General features: G+C 40.3%; 1 protein-coding gene across 1 annotated transcript in view; it reads right to left on the bottom strand.

Annotated features, from left to right (window-relative positions):
* The window catches only part of TMPRSS7 (transmembrane serine protease 7), a 34163-nt gene extending 30093 nt beyond the window's left edge, over positions 1-4070 (bottom strand). Inside the window, exons 1-2 of the mRNA XM_053935069.1 lie at positions 4005-4070; positions 126-321 (exon numbers count right to left, since the gene is read on the bottom strand). Coding sequence (XP_053791044.1) covers positions 126-321; positions 4005-4055 — 247 coding nt within the window. The 5' untranslated portion in view covers positions 4056-4070. The remainder of the gene's footprint in view (positions 1-125; positions 322-4004) is intronic.
* Between the last annotated feature and the right edge of the window lie 13320 nt (positions 4071-17390).

The following is a 17390-nucleotide window of genomic DNA, read 5'->3' as shown; positions in this document are numbered from 1 at the left end:
CCCATTTTAAAATTTCCATGTTTACTTTAGAAGTAGCCTTCAGGACAACTGAGATCCTAAAGTCATCTGAAAGTACTACTAGTGATAATGATATATGGAGTTGGCATGAACTTTCAGCAACTCACCAATGAAGAGCCACAGTAATGTCCAGGTTACAACTCCTAAAATTAATAGAATGAGGGTAAAGAGAATTATTTTGTTTTGAAAATTCCATAGCAACTTATCTTTTTTCTTCAATTTGTCATGCTTTTTCCTTGCCAGAATCCTCTTTTCCAACTTGTCTTCTGCAGATACCATTTGGACTGAAAGGCATTTGGCTGCCTAAAATAAGGTGAAAGACAACAAAAATAGTGGAATGTTTCTAGCAGGAATTGACTGATCAACAAGTCTCAACCAATTAGTTCCTCAGAGAAAAGTCTCCACTTCCTTCAGGTTGTGGAGCAGTGACTATGGACAGGCTCTTCCTGCATATCTGGCTCCCTCTGAGAAGTTACCTCCAGTGAAAAGGAGAGCACAGCACAGGTCTTGCTGAGATGGGACCTGCACAAAATCATCACCTGGATATCAAAACACTTGACAGTTTATTTTGAACTACAGTCTTAGATTTTCTAAGCTGGATCCAAAATATGCCCTGACCATCTCATCTAGATAAGAAAGACTACATGACTATTTCTATTTTTGCAGTAGTTTCCACTTCCTATAAAGTATCTACAGCTTGTCTGTTCTGGAAAGCCCATTTGTACCAGACACCACACCATGCCTCAGGCATATTCCTCTGCAGAAGATAATCAACACATTTAAGCAGACAAAAAATGTTTATCAGTTGCTGCAGTAACAGCAAGAGCTGCCTGAAGAAGTCTCTGGCACTTCATAAAAGTCTCTCTTTAGGGTATCTCCTGTCACAGTCAAATCGTTTGTTGTGAGATCAGCTAGAGGTTCAATTACATTTCTCAAGTCAATTCATTGTCTTATCTCTTCAGAGTTTAGCTGGCAAATTCCTGGACCACTCAGAGTATTACTGACCACATGTACTAGATATGAATACTGTTTTAGCTGTTACACCCAGCTGCACCAGAATTAAATTACAAGAAAAAACCAAAAAACCCCACAACAAAACCTCAACAAACCAAAACCTTTCTCATTTCCTCCTTACATAAAAATTATAGCGTAAGTTAGATAATATTGCTACATAAAGGAGAATTCAGGAAAAATACTCTAAAAGTGAGAGGGAAGTTCTCAAGGAGTGGCTTTAGGAAGCTGTGGGTTGTCCATGATGGGAGGTGTTGACAAATACCAGTCAGCAATCAGCAGCAAGGGTTTTAGTGCAGTCTTCTATGAAGCACTACACAGTCTTATACAAAATGATGTGACTCAGGAGTTCATATATATGAGGATTAAACTGAACTTCATTTTAAAGATGAGGACCAAAACAAATAGGCATTTTTTTGGAACAGCTAGATTCACTTTAATGGCATCTTCAAAGCAGGTCTCCCTCACCTCACAGCTGAATTTGTGCCACTCAGAGGCCTCTCTAAGTGGTACATCATTTCTAAGCAGTGCAAATCAAAAAGCTCTGACAACAACCAGTGATAACTGGTCTATGAGTTGCTCAAGATGCCAGCAGCCTCACTCTGAGGGACAAACCGCTGTCCTATTACCTATCCTCTTCTGTGCCCACACAAAAATACACTGAGTTGTTCACAATCACACTAGAAGAGACACACTAAACAGCAGAGCCCTCAGCTTGGGCAGATCTAGCTGTTCCCTGTGCTCAATAGACCTCTGCAGAGCTACAGCAGGTAGTCGATGAGGAGAAAGGGTGCAACCAGATGCTCACCTATTTACCAGCATTGCATTGTTTGAAGCCTCGCAGAAGGTACCTTGCAAAGAGTCCAATAGTTGCCTATTGTAGACTAAAATGTGTGGACACAACTGTCATTTTTCATCCATACTAATTATATTACACTTGATGAGAAAGAAGACCATGAAAGTCAAGAAGCAACCAGCTGAGAATTTCACTCTTGAGTTTTCAGTGTGGGATGCCAAGTTTCATACAGTGGCTACAAAAGCTCTGTGCTGATGAAGCTTGACACTCAGGAAATGACAAGCACAACTGCCAGCCATTTGCAAAAGTGGTGTTGTGAAATAACCTACAATAAGTGCTTCTTTCCTTTTGCTCAATAGTAGGAGACGCCCATCTGTGTTTTGGGCCAATCAGGATAAGAGATATGTTGATTATCCAGAGTGATTCCCTGGGAAGGTCACAGAGGTAGGGAGCTGGAGGATATGATGTACAGCAAAAAGCTGAGAGCCTTAGGGTTGTTCAGAAGAAGACAAGAATGCAAAGACAGTGTGAGTAAATCTAATTCTAGATTTCCATATCTAAAGTGGGCTATGGAGAAGACAGAGCCACACTTTCCTCACAGGTACACAGTGAAGAGAGAGCCACAGCAGTCACACGGAGCAGCAGGGGACATTCCAGCTGCACTGTGGGAGGGGGAAGAATGTATTTCACCACAAAGGCTATGCACCTGGGCCATGCCCAGAGAGGTCAGGGAACCCCCATGCCTGGAGTTATTCAAACCTCAGAGGATCAATGTTCCAAGAAATCTGTTTCTTGTTTTGATGTTAGCCCTGTTCTTAAAAAAAAGTAAAAACCTGTCAAAGTCTTCACCAACACATTTTTGATATGTTTCTCTGATATTATGCACTATCCTATTGGTCCCATAGTCAAATGCAACAGATAGCAATCTTTGATCTCAGAGTGGAGGATGTTCTAAAAGGAGAAAAAAATTTGGTAATAATTAATAACAAGTAGAGTTAAAAGACTAAGTATGACCCTCTACAATTTCCTCAAACAAAATCTTTAAGTACAGGATTGGAACATTTCAGATTCATGTGTTCTATCTAGGTAATGAACTGCACTTGTGTGTGCTCCCCACATGATTTACCCATCTTCTGTATTTTTTACAAACCTTACTGAGTCTCTTTAAGGATGAAAATGAACGTTTTTTTGTTTAAAACTCTGGATTGTCACAAAGTTCCTTTATACACTCAGGTGTTCAGTAGGCCAGCTTGAGGCAGCTCAATGAATGCTGAGTTCTGACATGAAATTTTGGTCACTTTCATCAAGATTCCCACAACAATATTTTATATTAATGTTTTCCCATGTAACTCCTTTTTGTGGCTCTAGACCTAAACAGACAGATTTATTATTAAAAATTAAATGCTATCAAGTATTGTTAAAAATTACTCAAAATTGACACCACTGGATATATAAGGGGGCACTTGAAACAACTGATCTCTTCATTGCATCTACTATAATCCTCATTTTTTTTTATTTTTTAAAGCAATTAATGTATCAAGCTTTCCATGACAAAGTTCTCTGTTACATGGGATTCATAGGAATATTGAATGCTGTGTGCTGCATTATCAATATTTCTATAGGTTTTATTAATTTACCATCAACATTTTATAGTAAGGAAAGCAAAGTTAAGCTGCTTCCTTCCCTCAATAAGGACCATAATTCTCAATTCAGCTTTCCTCTATTGCAACTTAGTTCTTGTGTTCTAGAACTTCCAGCTAACATTGCAATTTGACTATCACCATACACTAAATTATTTAATTACATCTTTGTCATGAGTCAGCACTCATACCACAATACCCTTCTCAATCTTCTCTGGGAAAAGCAAAATACATTGCCTCCTTTAATGTTGCCTTTCTTGCCTAGAAGTTAACTTTTTTTGGAAAAAAATGCTGCATGACACCAATATAAGCTTTTATGTTGTCACACTGACATGTCCATTATTTCGAATGTCTGAAAATAGATAATATTAGCAATCCAGGGTTAAATACATGTTGACATTTTCAGACTGAGCAATAAACCAGCAAAATATACCAAATCTAACCATCATATTAAGTTTAACACTTGAGAATTAGATCACAAGGCATCTAATAACGTCCAGAAGTATAGAAAATCAAGAATGTTTAAGTCACCTACTTACATTTACTTCATCTTCAAGTTTAGCTGTTGGGGGATCATTTTTTTCATCCATTTCAGCAGAATTAATTTTATGACTTGTCCATGCTGAGAAAGAGCCTTACACCTTTTCTCAGGCACCCCTTCTGCTTGTGAAGCTGAAGACAGCTAATTGCAATGTCCAGAAGCAAAAGAGGCATCAATTTACTTTGATGAGTTTCCAATTGTAATCTCATCTGCCTTACTACACCTTTGAAAATGTTAGAAGACTGCTATCATGTAACTTCAGACTAGATAAAATAGGCTTTTCATGGTCTTTACAAAGTTGTAATATTAAAATACAATACTGCAGTGCTAAAATCTATACATCACTGATTCTCATGGGTCCTTCCCAATTCAGCATATTCTATGATTCTGTGAAAATGTCACAACATTAGTTACATGAACAAGAAAAGTGGCAAGCAAAATGTAAAAGTGAGAGCAAAAATATGCTAAAATAAGGAAAAGAAATGTAAGCACCCTAAGTAAGAGTGTCGAAAATCGCAGATAACAACAGCAAATCAAGACGAGCATTTGGACTCTCGTCTAAAATTGTGTAATGTACACTGTTGAACACTTAAATTTGGTTCTTTTATTATAACTGAAAAATAAAATGCTCCAAGCAACTTACTTCATATTATTAAAATAGATCAGGCTTCAAACTGAGAATCCTTTTTGTAATCAGATGCAGGAAGTCACTTGTATTATAACAGTTTCATCCTATTTCCTTTGTTAATTAAATATTTATAGAGGATGTAAACCAGTACTTTCCTACTTTCCTCAATGGATGCTAAGTATAGAGCTGTCTTTCCTTTTAAGTGATTAACAGTCTCAATGCCTTCCTTGAGTCAACTGCAGAAATGGTACTGGAGATATACAAATATTATTTAAAAAATAACCCTTCTATTAATATGTCTTTGAAGACATAAAACCTAGACTAGAAATGAAAATAAATAAATAAATAAATAAATAAAAAGGCACTACAATAGAGGTATAGAATAGAAAAGATGTATTTGGAACTCATAGCAAGTGAGCTCCAGTTGTTATTATGCTCTGTCCATGTAACATCAATAAATTACTTCAAGGCAAAAGTTCCTACAGCTAGATAATGTACTATCAAACTAAACATTTCTTATCAGGAATCATCCTTGGCTTATGCCCTGAGGCACAGTAATTACTGTCCTTAGTCCTTGCTGCTTGATCTAGAACTGCAAGGTATTTTAAGCATACAACGTGATATGTTAAGCTCTGGGCCATACTAAAGCTTAGCAACATAGGAAAGTCTATCCATGTACTCCATATTACTATGTTTAATTGAAGTCCCTATTTTTGTTTTGTTTTGTTTTTATTTAATTATGCTTAACTTTTAGGGACTACTCTGGTCTCTTAAAAGTGTTAATGTAACTCCCCAAAGTCTCCCACTGCCCCATGCCCAGGGAGTTACTATGCTGTAAGTGCTATTTCAGAAGCTAGTCCATAGATTGAAAGAGCACTAAGGTAAATCCCCATCCCCCTGCACTACTCAGGGTTTGGGAGGTGAAAGGGTGTGGGTAACTAGAAGAGCAGCAAGCAAAGAAGTGGGCCTGGGAAAGCAGGGAGGAACAATGTTGTTTTAATGTTTACCTTCCAGTCTCACATTAATACTTCAATTTCTATTTGAATTTGCAATAAATTAAGTAAATTTTCCCCAAACTGAGTTTATTTTGCCTGTGACAGTAGTCGACAAATAATCTCCCTGTCTTCATCAGAAAACATTTTCCCCTCCTTCCTGTTCCTCCCATTTTCTCCCCTGATCCTGCTGAGGAGAGGAGGTAGGGGCTGAGCAGCTGGGTGGGAGTTTGGCTGATAGCCATGGCTAAACCAAGACACTATTACAGTACATAGTACATACTTTCCCCTCTTCTCCTTTTAAAAAGCATGAGTTTGAGTTTTGTTCACGATATCTTTACTTTGAAAGAGAATGCACTCAATATAAAGAGACTGACAAACTGAAATGAAACATGAAACACATTAGAAATAAAACCATCTTAGGAAAGCAAACATTGTTTTCTTCTGTTTAATTGCATATTCCCTATATATATAAAAAAAAGAAGTCTGAAGATTAAAAAAACTCAAACTTCAGACTTCTCAGATCAGTCACACACTGACGATAATACTTGCTTTTATTCACATCATTCTCACTTAGAGAGTAACTTCCTCATGCACATCTGTTTGGCAGCCTGACTTTCTTTTTCCCATCTCATCAAGACCCTCACACAACCAGGGCAGCTTGACAGTCTAATCTGTGACCTCCCATGATGGTGCCAAAAAGAAAGATAGTGAAGAAAACATAGTTGGATCTTTGGTGCATCCTTCCTTACACACACAGACACCTCTCTCCCTTTCCACTCTGATGGACAATGTGGTTTGTCCTAAGATGAAAACACCAGACAGGTATTTGCAGGAGGAAGCTCATGTAATGAATGCATTCCAGAGATGGGAGAGCTTGGATGTTTGGATTGATATTGGTGCACACTGGCTTGCAAAAGGGTATATAAAATGCCGCTGGAGACCAGGCAATCTGGGCAAACTGATGTCGCACACAGACACACAATCACTAGATTGGAACAGACCTTCAAGATCATCGAGTCCAACCCATGCCCTAATACCTCAACTAAACCATGGCACCGAGTGCCATATCCAGTCTTTTTTTAAAAACCTCCAGGGACAGTGACTCCACCACCTCCCCTGGCAGACCAGTACTTATCACTACCAGTACTTATTCCAGTACTTATCACTCTTTCTGTAAAAAACTTTTTCCTAATATCTAACCTGTATTTCCCTTGACATAGCATAAGACTGTGTCCTCTGGTTCTGTGGGTTGCTGCCTGGAGAAAGAGACCAACCCCCATCTCACTACAACCACCTTCCAGGAAGTGGCAGAGAATGATAAGGTCACCCCTGAGTCTCCTTTTCTCCAGGCTAAACAACCCCAGCTCCCTCAGTCATTTCTCTCAGGGCTTGTGTTCCAAGCCCCTCACCAGCCCTGTTGCCCTCCTCTGGATGCACTCAAGTGTCTCAATGTCCTTCCCAAACTGAGGGGCCCAGAACTGGACACAGCACTCAAGGTGTGGCCTCACCAGTGCCAAGTACAGGGGAAGAATGACCTCCCTGCTCCTGCTGGCCACACTATTCCTGATACAGGCCAGGATGCCGTTGGCCTTCTTGGCCACCAGGGCACACTGCTGGCTCATGTTCAGTCAGCTGTCAACCAGTACCCCCAGGTCCCTTTCTGCCTGAACACAGTCTAGCCACACCGTCTCCAGCCTGTAACATTGCAGGGGATTATTGTGGTCAAAATGCAGGACTCGGCACTTGGACTTATTAAACTTCATCTTATTGGACTCTGCCCATCCATCCAACCATTCCAGGTTTCTCTGCAGAGCCCTCCTACCTTCCAACAGATTGACACATGCTCCCAGCTTAGTGTCATCTGCAAATTTACTAATGAAAGACTTGATACCCTCACCCATGTCATCAATAAAAATATTGAACAGAACTGGCCCCAGCACAGAACCCTGAGAAACACCACTGGTGAGCAGCCACCAGCTGGATGCAGCACCCGTTCACCACCACTCTCTGGGCCCAGCCATCCAACCAGTTCCTAACCCAGCAAAGAGTGCTCATGTCCAAGCCGTGGGCTGCCAGCTTTTCCAGGCGTGTGCTGTGGGAGACAGTGCCAAAGGCCTTGCTGAAGTCCAGGTACACAACATCCACAGCCTTTCCTGCATCTACCAGGCAGGTGACCTGGTCACAAAAGGAGACCAGGTTGGTCAAACACGACCTCCCCCTCCTAAACCCATGCCAACTGGGTCTGATACACCGGCCATCCTGTAAGTGCTGTGTGATGACGCTCAGTATAAACTGTTTCATAACCTTACTGGGTACTGAGATCAGGCTAACTGGCCTATAATTACCAGGATCCTCATTCCCACCCTTTTTGTGAATGAGTGTCACATTGGCCAGCTTCCAGTCATCTGGAACCACACCAGTGAGCCAGGACTGTTGGTAAATGATGGAGAGCGGCTTTGCAGGCTCATCTGCCAGCTCCCCCATCACCCTGGGATGGATCCCATCTGGTCCCATAGATTTATGAACATCCAAGTGGTTCAGCAGTTCTCTGCCTCCTCCTGGATAACAGGGGGACCATTCTGCTCCCTGACACCATCTACAACCCAGGAAGACAGTTGTCCTGAGGACAAGCAGTCCTGAAGCTGCCAGCACTTCAGGGTGGATTCCTTTAGCAGGGAAGACAGGGAACACTCACTTTTGGATGAGTGACTAAAAGTGCTAAGACCCGAGTAAATAGAGAGATATAATCTTGAATTAGCTACATAGGTGTTTTCTTGCCTTATAACTGAGAATTCTGCAGGGCCAAAGACTGTAAATGTACACATTTCTAGACAAACCTTCTTATATTAATAATCCTTTAGATACTATAATCCATTGTAACGGATCATAAAGCTTTTCTTTATATGCTGCATTGGCAATATTTATATACTGTACTAGCAATAAATCTGATCACAATCATGCACACATTGTGTCCTGCTTCTCACACCTGGCTGAGAACACTCCCTCAACTTCTCTGCTACACCCCCCAGCCCACTGAGTCCCTGATTAAGGGAGAGGTTACAGAGGATCCACGCAACAGCCTCAAACCACAGCAGAAATGTCTGTCTGTATTACACAGATGTATCTTGGAGGAAGCTGGGATACCTGCAATTCAGCCTTCTAGGACAAAAAGCTTGTCTTATGCAGCACGCTGTGCTGGGGGGAGATAGGGTTCATCTCACCTGTCTAGAAGTTAGGCGTGTAAATCCAAGTTTATTTTCTAGACTGAGTCTATACACGATGGTGACAGAGAAGCATTTGAAACAGAGAAGATGAATCACACTTTCACCACTGAGTACAGACAGAAAAGAGGCAATTATCTTACCAAACCTATCTTCTACAAAATCATCTCTGTGTAACAGAAATGTTTCTCTTCTGACCAAAGCTGTCTTCATGCTCAGCTCAGAGGCCTTCTTGCTCCTTTAACTGATGGGAGCCCAGAACCAGCTGACAGCATCAGCCCACTAACACAGCAGGGAGCTCCACAGAGCTACTAACCTCAGTGTGACATTTTTTCCAAACTATACATCTGAAGTGACAGAGTTTGCTTGTATTGCAAGATCTTCCATTGCTTACCAGAAATGTCTAACAAGCTGCATGAAATAATGGAGGAAAGTCCCTGCACAAAGCAAAGTTAATTCTGCTACAACCTGGTTTTATTACCTATAAGAATTCTCTTGCATACTGCTTGTATCTGTTTTTCTTTAATCAAAACTCAGGTAAAGCACAGATTTTAATATGTCTGTGAAAACTAAACAAGTTTAAGAGGCAACCTTTCAGGAGGCATTCATGAACATTCTTAAATCAATCAATTTTCATTGGTATACAATCACACTGTCTGATTTCATACTTTGTCACTCCAATAATTACTTCAAATTACAGCCGAGATTACTTCCAACAGAGAAAGGAAAGGTTTTAGCTGTCCTTCCTAATAAGCCAGCTGAATTTGTTATTCAGCTTCATTCTGAACGCAGAGAAAGTAAAATACCTATACCTTCTAAATACCTATATTAACAACTACTGTGGTACTAGTAGTCTCTGAAAATCTGCATACACACAGGCAAGTGTGTATTAACATTTTGAATACATCCCTTCCACCACTGAAGACAGAACCAGCACTCAATAGATGCTATTTCAAATTTTTGAAAGCTGAAATTGCAAGCAAGATGAAGTGATACTTTTATAAAAGTATGGAAGTGGGTGACAATTGATTACTAAATACTAAATTATTAATAACTGTCTAGTAACACATGTTCCAGTATCAACTTTGAACCTCTTTTCCCCTCCTCCACTGAATGAGTACCATGTTGCTTGCTCTCCAGGTCTTTGTCATCTAGAGATGCAACTTGGAATCACAGTACTTGTATTTATTTTTCTTCTTCTTGACCTCTTACTCAATTTTGGATTACTGACAATGCTTGACTATGCACTAGCGGTCTCTGATGTAAGAAAACATTTTCCAACAGACAAAATCACCTTGGAAATTACAGGCAATTGAGCTGTCTTCAAGGATCCAGAAACAAGACATAACTGCCATTGGCAGAGTACATCACCTGAAATGAAGCAGCTGACCATCTTGCATAGCAGCACTAATAGAGCTATTTAATCTCAAACATGTACTGAGAATAGCTTAGTGATTTGCATCACATCAATTTAAATTAAATTTAAAACGCTAAGTGAGCACATCTTTTGGACGCAACATCCATTCATCTGTCTGTGCCATTTTAAGGACAGCCAGCCCTTCTATTGCATCAGTTAATGGTCTTGCACTATTCAATGCTCCTTGGGGCCACTAGCTAATTTTACTCTCCATTTCTGTCTTGCTTATATGAAATTGCTCTGTGTAGCAGGGCAAGGAAAAAATCAAGCAATACTGACATAGCATACATGGAGCAATACTGCTGTATTACTGACAGGGCAGTCAATATTTCATAGATTAAATATGACTTATTAAAACAATCACAGTGATATGAAACCTGCTGTGTTTAAAATAAAATAAATACTATATAAAATAGAGTTTCTGCTATAATGATGTTGACCGAGCTGAAGTAGTGCTGAAACCAATGGTAACACCCTCTACAGAGGCCAAGTCAGGGCAGCTCTTCAGCCAAGCAAAAGCCACATTTGTAGCTTTTCAGGTGATTTCCTGATGTGCAAACTCCCATTTTTCAGAATGCTTAGTGACATGAGCTTGGATAGGTCAGGCCTGAGCAGGGTCTGACAAGCCAAGTGAAAGCACTTTTACTGGTGAAAGTCTCTGTGCCTGTCCCTGCAAGTCACACTTCAGTTGGTGACTTGGCCCTTAATTGGTTAAAAGTGAACAAAGATGAGATTTATAAGGTCATGGCTTCAGCTCGTAGGCAGTGCTGTACAAAATCACTGGTCCATGACGCTAAGATCTCCAGAAACTTTTCTGGTTAATGGATACCCTGTTCTCTATCACCAAACCATGTGTGCCACATGGAAAGCAAAGAGGAAAATATCCCTTCTCTCACTTTCCTAGCAGTCATATCTGTTGACACAACAGATGCCAGCTGATGTGAGTCTAATGTTTAGTGTAAGCAAACCACAAAAATCTTACTCATGCTTATCTCCCAAGAAAGCCCCATGCCAGCCTAACCTCACTGTTTGCCACAAACAAATGCCCCTACAAAATGCTAATGTATTCTACTTGTTCTGCCTTTCCACAGTTGCATTTTCCTTGCAATTAGGCAGAGAAGATCTGGGATACCCTGATAGAAGACCAGCACTGGAAGTTTAACTCCTTGTCTTCCTTCCTTTTTCAAAAACCTATCCATGCCATTTCTTTTCACATCTTGATTATTTCTATTATTCTGATCCCTTTCTAAGTAGTAGGATAGACCAAAAAAGCCTGGGGATAAAAATCCCAACAAATCCAAACAAAGCTCAATCCCTCGAGTTTCTTCTGGCTGTATTACTTTTACCTAAAAAACTTCAGGAGGGCACTGATGCCACCTGTGATACTTTTATTTCTATTCTATCAGTCCTGCGTTGTGATCCAAGCAGGGAAAATATGGCAAGCACATACAACTTCAAACTGTTAAGGAACAATACAGATTTTTTCTTTCTTTTTAAAGCAAGTAACTCAAACTAATCTACTAATAAACAGTTAGATTATTTGCACTTTCAACTATTAAACAAGCTATTTCACTAAGTCTGGTGAGTTTGGGGCTTCAGTTTCTTTGTTCAAGAGTTATGGAGCAGCTCGATATTTCATCCCTAGAAGTGACTGACACTGCTGTTGTAATCCCTCACCCACTAAAGATTTTGATATGCAGAGTACCCAGAAGCCCTAAAGAGATTAATTCAAGAACTGAAAAAGCCTACTTGACAGGAAGGGGCACCAGGAAGTTAATCAGCCTAATCTGACAAAGAAAAGTTTACTCAAAAGTATTTTTAGTGTTTGAGTAACATAGCTCCACTATTCCCAGATAGCTTACAAGAAAAATCTGGTTTTCAGAATAAAAACCACATGGAAGCTCAGACAAGTCTGCCAAGATGAACTGCTCATGAGGGCTGTTAACCATGAATATAATTTACCAAGATTTGCACTGGGTCCAACTGACCAAACTGCCCTATTCAAATTTTATTATCTTTTTCCAGAGATGCTCTTGATGTTCTACCTAGGTCACTGCAGTTTTCTTTGACCTTGACATCTTTGGGTACTGGCAGGCAATTTCTTTATCTCAGCTTATCTTCATTAGGAGTTGATCACCAGTGAGCTGAATACCTGCTCGTGCCCTTGGGCTGAGTGCTGGGAAATAACAGACAGAAGTTAAGAGGATCTGGACTGATGGAAACAAATGAAAGTCTAAATATAAAACTTGTTACTGTGATCCACAAAAGCTGTTTTCTTCCCTTGCCTGCTTCTAGGTTCTGCATTACAGAGATTGCTGTTGGTATGTTGGTTAGAGAAGCAGGACTTCAAGGGTTGGATATGGGCATGTTCTGCATATGACAATGTCCTTACATATTCACTGCCCTGTGAAGAAATTGTAAGAACTAAGGAACTCTAAACAGGAGGGAGCTACAGCCCTGTCTGCTTCATTTACAGTATAATCACTTGAAAAAAAATTTAGAATCTAAGTGTAGTTTGAACTACAGCTGAAAGGATTTGGTTTTGTTTTTATGTTTTGTGTCTGCCATGCAGAAGGTCAGCAGAGAGAAATACCATTTCCAGCTGCTGTGTCTCCATACAGCCTCAACACAAAGAGCTTCTGAGCCTTTCTTCAGCACCATCCTGTTACCAAGCTCCATCAGTCAACATCTCACAGTAACCGCACTTGAGCCAGCTTTTTGGACAAAAGCTTTACCTGGGATTTAAATACTGTATTTTGCCATAAGCAGGTCCTAGCCCATATTCTTTCAAGAAGCTTCAACTCTCCCAATGTTAGAGCCAATCACCCTGTGAAAGGTAAAATGAAGCTAATCAAGATCATTGGGGAAATCAGTCTTATCAGCAATTTGCCAAATCAGGCAAGCCACCTGAGATTTGTTTAAGGCTCAGGTGGATATCACAGCATGCAAGCTGTACACGTGTACAAGCACAGTGCCTAGTAAGGGCAACTGGTCACGTAAGCCACACCAGCCTACTGCGGCGAAATTTCAGCAGCCTTTGTTGTTTGGAAAGCATGGGATAAGATCCCCACACTAAATCCTTCGTGTACAGTAATGTCAGAACCTGCAAAGACTGCGCTTCCTGCATGTAACACAGTAGTGCTGAATGTCTGTGTCTCTTGACCTTCAAACACAGGGAGCTCCCTAGATTCACTTCCGTGTTGGCTACCTACCTTTTGCTTGTCCAGACTTGTAATGGATTTATTTTAACAGGCCAGATGGATTCCTCATGGTGTTTTGATGAGTCAAAAGCAGCAGAGAGCTAATTTAGGATCATCTGAGGTGCTGGCAGAGCCACCTTTTTTACTGCCATGGCCACGAAACAATATAAATGAGACAAAAACCATGTACACTTCTATAAGGACAGCCTGGACCCTTCCTCACACAGCTCAGAATTTTGTGCACCCTCACATTGTGTCCACTCTTAATTTTGCAAGTGATATGCAGGGCAGTCAATATTTCTCCTCCAGGGTACTCATTACACACTAAACCCATCACATGGTTGGGATCCTATTCAACACATCAAATCTTGGAGCTTGCCTCTGCCTCTTCATTTCTCAAATTTCTTTTTCATAATATTTTAAAGAATATATTTAACTCCAATTTCCCTTTGAGGGTGGATGTGGGGAGGTGAGGACATGACACGTAACTGGATGTACATGATTTCAAATTGGTTAGAGATATTGTATTTTTCAATAAGTCTTCATAAAACCCTGCATTTTCAGTGCAGCCCACCTCATGGTGATTATAAAGAACTCCCAGACACAATAGTAAGTCTGAGAAGTGCTTTGCATTTGTAATGAATCCTAAGGGGGGAAACATGATTCATTCTGTGAAACACTGAGCACACGGCAATAGCCACATCCTCAATCCCAAAGGACAAAGTGGAGTTAGAAGCACCCAGCTCAAAAGTGATGTTCTTTACAGAACTATTTTTGGAATTTTTCCTCATTCCAAGGAGCAAAACAGTGTTCTTAAAAATCAAATTTTAAATAAAATGTTCTTTCAGAGGTCCTGGTTGTCTTTTGATGGATAGATACTCATCTATATTGGAATAAAAACACCTTAGTCAGAGCACTGTCTTTTATTTCTTTGTTTTTTGAGTAGCTCCTGCTGGACACAGGAACAGTTTTTTCCAGCACAGCAGCTCTGCCTGCACAGAGGGGAGGATCTGGAGACAGCATGTGCATTTAGTCTTATTTTAAGACAGCCAAGTAAACAAGCAAATGCCACTTCTCTTTAAGTAATGTACATTACTGGTCTCCGCTATGAGCAACTTCCCACTAATGGGAATAAAGACCTGCCTTCCCTCATTCCCAGCCAAGGTGACAGGACTTGCACCTTCACTTGCTATATATAGATTTAAATTAGAAGTATTAACTGAGTCTATCCAAACATTGACCAAAGGAACAACTAAAATTCAAGGCTCCTGGTGACCTTTGATGACAGAATGGGTGGTATTGATGACATTAAATATGACTGGTTTATGTTTCCATTTATAGAGGTCATTCATCTCCCTCTTCTCCCAAATGTTTCTAAAGGAACAGCTGGTTACACTCCACTGTAGTCTTTTGTTCCCAAGAATTTTATTCTGTCCATATTTTCCTGTGCTTTATGGGTTACATTTTCCCGCATTTCATTGGTTATTTCAAGTCTGCTCACAAGAAAGACAGCTTTAAAACCATTTATTCTTCAAATTTTTTTCTTTCTAATTTGCATTTTTCCCTAAAGACCTACCAACATGTATAAAACAGGCAGGTTAGCAGGTAGGAAATGTTTGCATTTAGTTTTTATTTACTATCAGACTGCACCTGCTCCTCTTTTCAGAGTTAAGCAAGGTGCCCAGGAGTAGTAAGAAAACCAACAGCAACAAAAAAGCCATCTCTTGTTTGCTCTGCCCATTAGAGGGTGTTGTATTCCTCAGCCCCAGCTAGGCCAGCCATGACCACAGCAGTTCAGTTCCCTGCAGGCTTTGCTGACCACACAGCACTCTGTAAGGGCTCACATCTCACCACCACGACACAGCAAGCAAGCAAATAAGTCCAGCTGTTTCTATCCCACATCTTCTCATACCCTAAAAATACCACTGTAAGGTTTTGAAGTTTTAAACACTCTAACTGTTCTCTGCTGGCCTTGATCACATGTGTTATGCCTACAATATAATTAAACTATCATTTTACAGTTGTTCTCCTCAACACAAAGTTAAAATGCCCCTTTTATTTTAAAATCATTGTAAAGAATGTAACATTTTCCTGAAATTCATTGTATTCAAAACTAAAGATTCATTCTAGATGAATGTTAAAGTTTATGATTCATCCCATTACAACTCGTACAGAGCCTCTCATAGGAAGAAGACAATGTTCAGAACTAAAACCTTTTACCTTTATCCCTTCTGCTTTTGTAAGAGCCAGCTTTTACACTTAGCTAAAGGGCAAGAGCATAATTGCTCCTGCAGTTAAGTGCTCCCTGGGCCCATTTATCTCCAGCTAATAATCCAATTTGCCTGGATATACTTGACTCCAATAGGAGCGCAATTCACAGAGCAGCTCCAGAAGGTAGTTCTTAAGGGACTCATCATATTACTCAGAGACAGGCATTTTAAATAGAGAACATATTCTACCAGAGTGAGGTACACTCATGCAGCCTGCTTCAGTGACATGGTAGTACTATGGCTTGCTTTATCTCACAACTCCCACTTAAAAAGCAAGCAGCACAAAAACTGTTCAATCATTCATTGATTCATTTTACAGAATGCAGAGGCTGTAAACAATAATTTTGCTTTTGATTCTCATCCTACGCCAAGTATAAAGAAAGTGAAGAAGACAGAGGTATTAAAGAAAAAAGTTAAGAAAAATAGGTACTTACTGTAAAAGCATTCTCCTTTTTCCTACTTACTTTGATTCAATGGGTTACAGGTTATCTCACATCCAGAAAACACAGAAATATACCACAACAATCACTTTCACATAATACTTCTCTTCATATTCTTTCTTGAAAGGTTATGGAAAAGTATGACTTACTAATGCAAAACCCTCCCCACCACCACCACAAAAACAAGCAAAAAAAAATCTCTCTGTCCTAACCATTGTATTTGACACCTCACGATCCAGCTCACATTATGACAATGCATCAGGGGGAAGGATTTACATAATTAAACCTATCATAATGCAAAAAGATTTCTACTTTTAAGCAAGACCTCAAGAGCCAAGTAAATTTCTTACAAAACACAGTATGATTTTAGTGGATTTTTGGGACCCAAAAAGAAATGCTTTGTAATTGCAGTAAGAAGCCCTAAAGAGAAGATTATCAAGAAAAAAGGTAGAGAATGAAACTGAATGCATAGGAGCATCAAGAAAAAAGAAATTCCCAGTACTCAGAAGCTGCAGGTCTGTTCCCTAAAACTCACTGCACTGACCTTCACTTTGGCAGGCCAGCACTGTGAGTGGGCTGGGCTGGTGCAAGGGAGCCAGCTTGGCCCTTGGGACTAACCCCTGGCACAGCCACCTGCAGGGCTCATCTTCAGGCGTGCCACTGCCTTGGTTAACAACAGCTCCACCAACATCCAGCAACAAAATACACTTGGTAACAAACAGCTAGGGAGGATTAGCAGCTGCTTTCCACAGTCCCAGCAGCCGCTGCTGAGCCCTTCTAGGGACGTTCCCTAGAGCAAAATCCCCCACAAAGTTCACTCCACCTTACACACATGAGGCTGAGTGTTGTTTACCTCACCTTCTCTCTGCTCAGGAAGGCCTGAACCTTCCACTATAAGTCCTTCATGCACTCCAGCTACCAAATTCACCTGGCTACAGCGCAAGCTCTTGCTTTTCAGTAGCAAAACCTTCTTCAGCTGCTACTTGTGTGGGCACCCAGCTGTAGCTCATCTTCAAAGAATCATACAATCATTTAGGTTGGAAAATACCCTAATATTGAGAACTTTAACTGAGTCTGACTGTGGTGGTTTGTTGCTTTACAATTGTTTTTTGTTAATGAGTTTATAATGGTTTGTTCCATGTAGCCGGTTCTGTTCCCCTAATGGTTTAGCCCTAAGTTATTTACCTCAACATTTTCCCACCAAGTGCCTGTC

The sequence above is a fragment of the Vidua chalybeata genome, chromosome 2 (genome assembly GCF_026979565.1).
Source record: "Vidua chalybeata isolate OUT-0048 chromosome 2, bVidCha1 merged haplotype, whole genome shotgun sequence".
NCBI lineage: Eukaryota > Metazoa > Chordata > Aves > Passeriformes > Viduidae > Vidua > Vidua chalybeata.
The sequence above is the reverse complement of the archived record's forward strand: the minus strand, read 5'-3'. Positions and strand labels throughout refer to the sequence as shown.